Raw genomic sequence first — 7,864 nt, forward strand, 5'->3', positions numbered from 1 at the left:
GTGTGTAATGGCCACTGTCAAGTCATATTTATCTTTATCTTTATATTCAAATTTATTAGCAGACGCTTTTGTACAAAATAACATATATTATATTTTAACAAAAAAACAAACGAAACACACCAGAGAGGTAGCACCCCTCCCTTCAGTATTCCCAGTGGTTGAGTGCAGGGCCTCAGAGTTCTGAGAAAGTGGAAGGAAGTTGTCACTTCAAACTAAACGCTCACAGGCTGCCATCTCAGTTCATAAACAGTGTTGTCCCTTGGTGACCAATAAAATGAGCTAATGTCATGTGTTACTGGCCAATCCTGGCACATTTCACGTGCTCATTACACATGTTTGATATGCCAGTCCACTAGTTCACTGGAGCTTTGCATATTTTAAGAGGTAATGGAAAGGCTACATGAGATAAACTGATCTTGTGCTCCTGTTTCATACAACTGCACTGAAACACTAGTTGGAGAGAGAGAGAGAGAGGGAGAGAGAAAGAGAGAGAGAACAGAAGGAAGAGAGAGGTAGAGTGAAGGAGGGAGGTACGGACAGTGAGTTAGGCATTAGTTTGTGTAGAACAAGAGCTTTCCAAGGCAAGGGGACAACATAGTCGAGAGAAAGACAGAAATATCACAGGTAAGGTCAAGAAAGGACAGAAAAGGAGGAAAAATAAACCAACGAAAAAGAAAGACAAAGAAAAATCCTTAGGTCTACTCCTTAGTTATGAGGGAAACACAGCCATATGCCATCCTGTGTCTGGTTGCGTCGAGTCTCCTGATGGTTTGGACGCCGCCTGTGCTGGCATCGGTGGTGACCGACTTCAACCACGCCGAGCGCTGCAAGAACTCTCTGTACATGGGCACCCCGCCGCGAGGGTACCTCAGCCACGCTCTCAAGAAGGTCTGCCAGCGCTACGAGGACAAGCCGCGCTACGTCACCCTCTACGATCCCCAGAAGCGCATCCCTGTCTACTCGGCCTACATCTTCAAGAAAACTGACGGTGAAAAGACTGTGGACATGCCCTGGATGTTCGAGCCTCAGGTGAGTGTGTGTGCACTTTCTATGGTCTCATGTCTGGGGGGATTTATTTGAATGGCTGATGTAGAATAATTATGGTTTATAGGCCTTATTTGTGAGCATGAAATATGTCCACTGCTTGTATACCCTATGATGCAACTGCAAATTAATTATTTTCAGCTTCATACTACACTGGAGCTATAGTAGCCACATATGAGCTAAATACAGTCTGCATATTTGGAAGGAATGTGTGAAGCTAATGTGAGGTTTGGATATCTCAACCTCACATTAACTTCACACATTCCTTCACTTTGGCCTTTTCAGTATAAAGAGATCAAATAAGTGAGGCCATAGAATTACGACTGTAGTAGGCAAAGCAAGTGGATCTCGAGATAAGCCTTTTGGAGAGCCTTGACTGAGCAATACAATGACACCATTTGAAAAGCATGCAAATATAGGTCATTCAACAATACCACGTCATGTAATATTTCTCAAGGAGAGCATTTTGCAGTCATGTAAAAAGACACAAACAGCAGCGATAGTATATGGTAATGCAATTTACAATTCATGTTTCCTGCTGACTAACCACCTTCATCAGCTAGCTACTTTGATGAAGATCAAATTACAGAGGAACAAGAACACACAACTGTGTGTACTTTTCCAGTGTGCTTCTCTGCAAGTCAGGGATGTATCCTTGTGAGAGTCAGCTGCAATGACACCACTAACATGATGCCATAGTGGTGTCTTTAGGTACCTAAAGTGCTATAGAAATGTAGGCCTAACATGTTGTCATTGTTATAGCAGTCCATCAGTTGAGCTGCAAAATCCTAAACACTAATGTCATGAAGTCTTCCGTTGTTTAAATCCACTCCTTGTTTTAAAGTAATACAATGTAGAAATTCCCCTTAACTACCATTTACTACATCCTGGGTATTCAATTAGTCTAAAACTGACGAAAAGGCTGATGCTACTATCCACAACAACCTAGATAGTGCAATAGAAAGCATTCCAGACGCTTCGGCAATGTTAGAAATTCCATTCTCCATCAAAGTGGCTTAAGGTAAAGGAAGGAAAGGAACGAGATTGAAAACGGACTGTGTTTCTTCTCTTTCATTCTCTACACTCATCTTTCTATCTCCTGTTCTCACGCCTTCTGTCTCTCTCCTCTTTTTTTTCTGGCTCCTTTACTCCAGCTTTCATCGGACAAAGGCAGCAGCAACATGGAGGCTTTCCCCCAGTCTGCCAAGATGCACAAGAACTTCGAGGACACGCAGGCGATTCTGGAGGACTACGCCGACGTGGTCCAGTACGAGCGGGTCCTCCTGAACCCGGACGAGCACCAGTCTGACCCGGAGGACAAGGCGGCCACATACACACTCACCAACGTGGTGCCGCAGCTCCGGGAGTTCAGCACGGGCCCCTGGGCCAAGCACAAAGACACCCTGCGTCGCCGACTCAACAACTTCTGCCGCGGCACGGTACAGTTTACGGTGTTTTTGTTTTAGAGGGGGCTTTCAGCCTTTATTCAGATAGGACAGTGAAGAGTTTCTGGCAGAATGGGTGACGGAGAAGCGGTGGTATCAGGAAATGACCACAACTCGGATTTTAAACCCAGGTCGCACTGGTAATTGAAAATGGTATTTGTTCAGCGTACAGATGCTGCCACTGCCAGCACCACGGCATCCCCCAGTTTGTAGTATTGTCACAATACCAAAACTATGACTGATATAATTCTACTTTATACTTTAACTTACATTAGATGGATTTCGTGGGTTTTACTTTGGGTTGTAGTGGGCTAGAAGTTAAGAATCAGGCTTTCCACTTGGAACACCAGAAGGTACAGTAACTGCCAGTAGAATTTGTGCAGAAAGACACTGCAGAAAGTGTAAGTATATATACTCTTTTGAGTCCCGTGAGAGAAATTTGGTCTCTGCATTTATCCCAATACGTGAATTAGTGAAACACACTGCACACAGTGAACACACAGTGAGGTGAAGCACACACTAATCCCGGCGCAGTGAGCAGCCTGCTACAGGGGAGCAGTATGGGGTTAGGTGCCTTGCTCAAGGGCACTTTAGCCGTGGCCTACCGGTCGGGGTTCGAACCGGCAACCCTCCGGTTACAAGTCTGAAGCGCTAACCAGTAGGCCACGGCTGCCCACAAAGAAATTTGCTCTTCCGCTGCAGTAAGTTCTAAATGATGTGCCATCCCATTTTAATGATCAGATGATGATATTTCTACCTTTTGAATGAGGTCAGCTCTTTTAAGCAAATGTTCCCCTGTCATATTGGTTTCGAGTTGGGTTCCGTTCAAGGGTAGGACTGCACAATTATTACACCGCAATTGGCAATTGCAATATGAAGCAACACAATTATCTAATCGTAAAAGCTACAAATAATCATACTCAGTTAATCTGGTCACATGTATGACTTTCATCCTGCTTGACTGTGCCACTTTTGATTGATGAGCATGCACAAAACCCCCGACTTGTGAGCTTCAGCCAATCAGGAGTGCTGTGCCTCCCACACACCAGGCATTCATAGTTAGAGAGACCCAAAGAGACAGAAATATCAGTTTTGAGGGGGTCAGATATTTTTTCTGATATTGTGAAAAAATATCATTACAGTTGGCTACAACACAAGTCAACTCCTATTTTCACTGTAGGAACATTTTAATGTAGGCCTAAAGTGATTTCAGTCACCCCTATTATAGACCGTACCATTTTTACCCACCGTGGCGCTAGAAGCAACAGAGATAAAGAACAAACGACTTCAACTTCTCAAGCAAATGTCAACGTTGAATGACAAAACTCTAGGTAGATTCCTCCAGTAAGCTAAATTCGGTTTGCTGCTGACGTGCATGTGTAAATGTAAGTTGCTAGCAGACGTCTAGCTTGTTGAAAATGTGCTATTTTACAGCCTTCACATGTTTTGATCTTTCATAGCTCATGTCACGTCTTCATACATTTAATTACTGGCGGCTACTTACCTGCTATTCCTACTTAACCACTGAGGCTAGTAAAGTGGACCTTGGTTAGTTACCAAGGTTAGTTAGCAAGATAATTCTCTTTTTTTATTTATCATTATTATTACATTGTGGTGAGGTAAAATCGATTGTCATTTCCAAGGATGAACTCCAGTCCATAGCCTAGGTGTCCATTCTAATTTTATCTTGAATAAATTATTGTGCCCTTTTGAAATTAGTTTGGCACAGATGCTGTGTTGTTTTTATATTATGCACAAGAGGGTCTGATGTAGCTAAGCCTATATAATATCAGTGAAACCTGTGGAAACATAAAAAGAGCCAAGTAGCCTAGGCTAAATAGTACATGCATTAAATTAGCTTTTAATTGGTTAATAGACCGTTTGTTTTTAGATTCTATTATTTAATATTTTTAGTTCAATAAATGTAGTTTCATCTGAGAACCCTGATACTATCTTAATGAAACCAGGATTTGATTTTATTCACAGAGACACTATGAGGAGAAGGAAAAATGTATGTGTGCATGTGTGTGTGACTCATTTGTACAGTAGGATACTGTAGTGTTGATGATACCCAGCTTCTTCTGGTTATCGGATTCTTATAGGTTACCGCTCTGTAGTTCTTCTGTGGTAGTATCTTTTTTCATAGTATGCTCCTTAATCACATTAAATATTGCTCAGGTTTCACATATCTCTAAGCAATTGTGTTGATTTGACACTGACTACCATAGACTATAACGGAAAATTGGTTTCTGTTTATACTGTAGGCTATATGAAAGGGTTGGGTCTTATGAAATGTAAAAAAAAAAAAAAAAAAAAAAAAAAAAAAAAAAAAAAAATATTTCATGAAATAGGCAATAGGCTTCTTGTAAAGGTATTACTTTTACTATTAGAACTTTTTAAACTTCTAACTTTTGAGAGCTGATCAAAACAGTTCTCTTTTGGATATATAATATAACAATGAGATATTCTGTATAGCCTACTGATTATCAGTTTGTCGCATGTTTAGACCTTGTATGCGTGTTGCACAACACATGTTGCACTTGGCGATCACAACGGGGATTGATACTGTATGGTAGTGGACCATGATGACCATAGAACTGAAGGAGCAGTACCCCCCAATTATGGTTAGGGTAATTCACACTCTGCCAGACATGCTCACCAATCAGAAGTGGCACAACTTAGAGACATTTGGAATATTGAACTGAATCCATTTATTGACAATCAAAAATCATATTGCAAATTGTAATCGGAATATCCGTCAGAAAAATCGCAATAGGATATTTTCGCCAAATCGTGCAGCCCTATTCAAGGGTTCCTCCAGTTAAAGGGATGTTTTCGTTGCCGCCATCATCTGCTTACCATAGTGGGTTTGGGACTTAGGGTCTGTAAAGTATTTTGTTAATGGTGTGATATAAACAAATAACAATACATACTCAAAAAAACATTAAATCGAAATGAATCGCCAATTGACCGTTTGTTGTTTTAAGGCTTACATGATCACCGGGGTGACGACCTCGGGTCACATGATCCGCCGAGACAACCTGGACCGCGTGGCTGTTCCCGAGCACTTGTGGACTGCCTACTGCTGCCCCGATCACGACCGCAACGCCCCCTATGCCGAGCGCTACAAGTTTCCAGCCTACGCAGCGTTCGGCCTCAACGACCGCGTCAACAACCACATGCAGGAGCTCTCCATAAGTGACCTGCAGAGGTTCCTGAAGAACCACATGGAGGTTGACAAGAACTTCCAGATCTTCTATAATGACTGTATACCAGATTCGTGATGGGCTGTAAAATTCCTATAGTTAGTTATTGGTCCTGCAAATGATTATTATTCCTACATTTGGCAATATAGTAGGACACACCTAACAACACAAATAACATAGTTTGAAAATATATAATAGTTGATCTGTTTAGCATAAAAGTTGTGTAATTGAAATAGCTCAAAGTATTATTCAATTAGTCACAAGGCCCAAAGTCCATCTGCTTATACTTATAAAATACTGTGACTAGATTATACTTATAAAATACTGTGACTAGATGTAGCCTATATTATCAGTTGTCCACTTGACTTAAAAGTGCATTACACGATTTATAAAAATGTAGACAAAGAAGCTGCATATAACAGACTTTAGCCTTTCATAAACTCCTAAAGTTAATATAAAAACTACAATTTGTTTTTCTTGAAATAATGTTTTATTTCACTCTGATTTATTTTTAATCATTTTTCTCTTTACTTGGTAATTCAAGATAATCTATTTAGATTGAAGTATACACTTAATATTTATAGGATTCTGCATTCAAGGAGCCAACCTTTCAGAAAATCAATGAACTTGAGTGTGTGTGGTTAACTATACTGTATTGAATGTAGGTCATCGTAGTCATTAAAGATTGTATCATGTTTCAGGACAATGCTGCCACTTGCATGCTTTAGGCAATTGTTATTTAGCATGCTTACTGGTGGAACATTGTTAATAAGCACCTGCAAACAGTCTCATTTTGAGTAAAGCATGTCATCTATTTTTTTCCCCATTCCAAAGATGTGTGGTTTCAAATGTCATTACTACTGTAATCATAAATAAAGGCGTTGAACATGGCGTGCTTCCAACTCAGTCCGGATCCTTCTTGATGTTTTTTTACCATTGCAAAAAAAATATAGTCCATGCCTACGTTTCAGTCTGCGGTCTTTCTGCAGTCATCAGATAATGTTTAAGAACTGCACTTAGTTATATCCTAATTTGACCACAAGATGGAGACAACCTCAAGCTTCCCTCTCAACTAGACAGCTATACTAACGAGTAGGGGGGATTCAAGACTGTACCTGGACCCTGAGGCCCATTTAAGCCTATAAGCAGTTCAAGGGGTAGCAGAGCTCACTTTGCTGCCGTCTGAGGAAGGCAGAGATTGTAAAATGAACTGCGATCCAGAGAGCTCACTTTCTTCCACGACACCCATCCTCCCCTCTGCATCTCTTCCCTGTCAAGCGGAGGTCCATAGTAATGGGGGTCCATAACAAGCAAGTAGCTCCCCTGTGTCCCGGTGCATACTCCCAAAATACCCTTAGAAGAATTGTCCCTATCCCCACCCATCATGACAGGTGAACCGTGGGTGCTAAAGTGCTGGTGGAGGTCTTGTGCTGCGTCTTCCAACTGCGAGCCCCCACCCGGTACGTGGACGATACGACAGGCCACATCATAGAAATAGTCCATCATCAAAGATGCCTCGAACGTACCTATCCACTCACGGGACCCGGAGAAGGTGGCAGGTTTGTCACCTATTGTGACCAGAGCTCGCTGAATGTCAGGAAGACTCGGCGGGGATCTGCAGCTCCCCTTCGGAGGTGACCAGCTCCTGCAGAGCCAGGAACACAGCGTCTGCACCGTGCGGTAGCCGCAGCCCCAGCCCCGGTCATCGTGTCCATCGCAGCCGTAGTGGAAGTAAAAACACTCGCCGGACGCCAACGAGCACTTGGCATCAACTGGGAGAGGCTGTGGCAAGCCAACGTGGACATTCATCAGCAATGTCTCGGGCCAGCTTTTGAGGTTATCTAACACTCGGTGCTCACTTGCTAATTTTGTTCCCCAGTCGATAGCATCTCGTTCACTTGACTCCATGTCACTCATTCTACAAACACACAATATTTGTGTGACAGTACCCTATGATGCTCAGAAAAGGCTATACCGACTGCCTAAATATGCTGCGCAGCATATCGTTTTGCAAAGCACTGCACAGTTGTTGTACTGATTGTCCGGCAATGAAATCATTCCCCGAGTGTGTGAGTGCGAGACACAGGCACATGGTTCCCTTTGTTGAAGAATCGAGCCAAGGAAGGTAGTGTTGCCAATGTAGCAAAATAAACTCGTCAAAATCAAAAT

At 42.2% G+C, this 7,864-nt stretch overlaps 2 protein-coding genes across 2 annotated transcripts; one reads left to right on the forward strand and one right to left on the reverse strand.

Annotated features, from left to right (window-relative positions):
* Positions 1-400: 400 nt before the first annotated feature.
* si:dkey-85k7.10 (endonuclease domain-containing 1 protein) lies at positions 401-6,585 on the forward strand. The gene is made up of 3 exons (XM_048236438.1): positions 401-1,029; positions 2,199-2,483; positions 5,477-6,585. Exons 1-3 carry the CDS (start codon positions 712-714, stop codon positions 5,771-5,773), a joined length of 900 nt encoding a protein of 299 aa, XP_048092395.1. The 5' UTR covers positions 401-711; the 3' UTR covers positions 5,774-6,585.
* Positions 6,484-7,831, reverse strand: ufsp1 (UFM1-specific peptidase 1 (non-functional)). Its single transcript, XM_048236439.1, has one exon. It carries the CDS (start codon positions 7,610-7,612, stop codon positions 6,863-6,865), a length of 750 nt encoding a protein of 249 aa, XP_048092396.1. The 5' UTR covers positions 7,613-7,831; the 3' UTR covers positions 6,484-6,862.
* Between the last annotated feature and the right edge of the window lie 33 nt (positions 7,832-7,864).

This window comes from Alosa alosa, chromosome 24 (assembly GCF_017589495.1).
Source record: "Alosa alosa isolate M-15738 ecotype Scorff River chromosome 24, AALO_Geno_1.1, whole genome shotgun sequence".
NCBI classification, from domain to species: domain Eukaryota; kingdom Metazoa; phylum Chordata; class Actinopteri; order Clupeiformes; family Clupeidae; genus Alosa; species Alosa alosa.

Coding starts and splice junctions, on each gene's coding strand:
- si:dkey-85k7.10 (XM_048236438.1), top strand. CDS start 712: ATGAGGGAAACACAGCCATATGCCATCCTGTGTCTGGTTGCGTCGAGT. Junction 1,030..2,198: donor CCTGGATGTTCGAGCCTCAG/GTGAGTGTGTGT, acceptor CCTTTACTCCAG/CTTTCATCGGACAAAGGCAG. Junction 2,484..5,476: donor ACAACTTCTGCCGCGGCACG/GTACAGTTTACG, acceptor TGTTGTTTTAAG/GCTTACATGATCACCGGGGT.
- ufsp1 (XM_048236439.1), bottom strand. CDS start 7,612: ATGAGTGACATGGAGTCAAGTGAACGAGATGCTATCGACTGGGGAACA.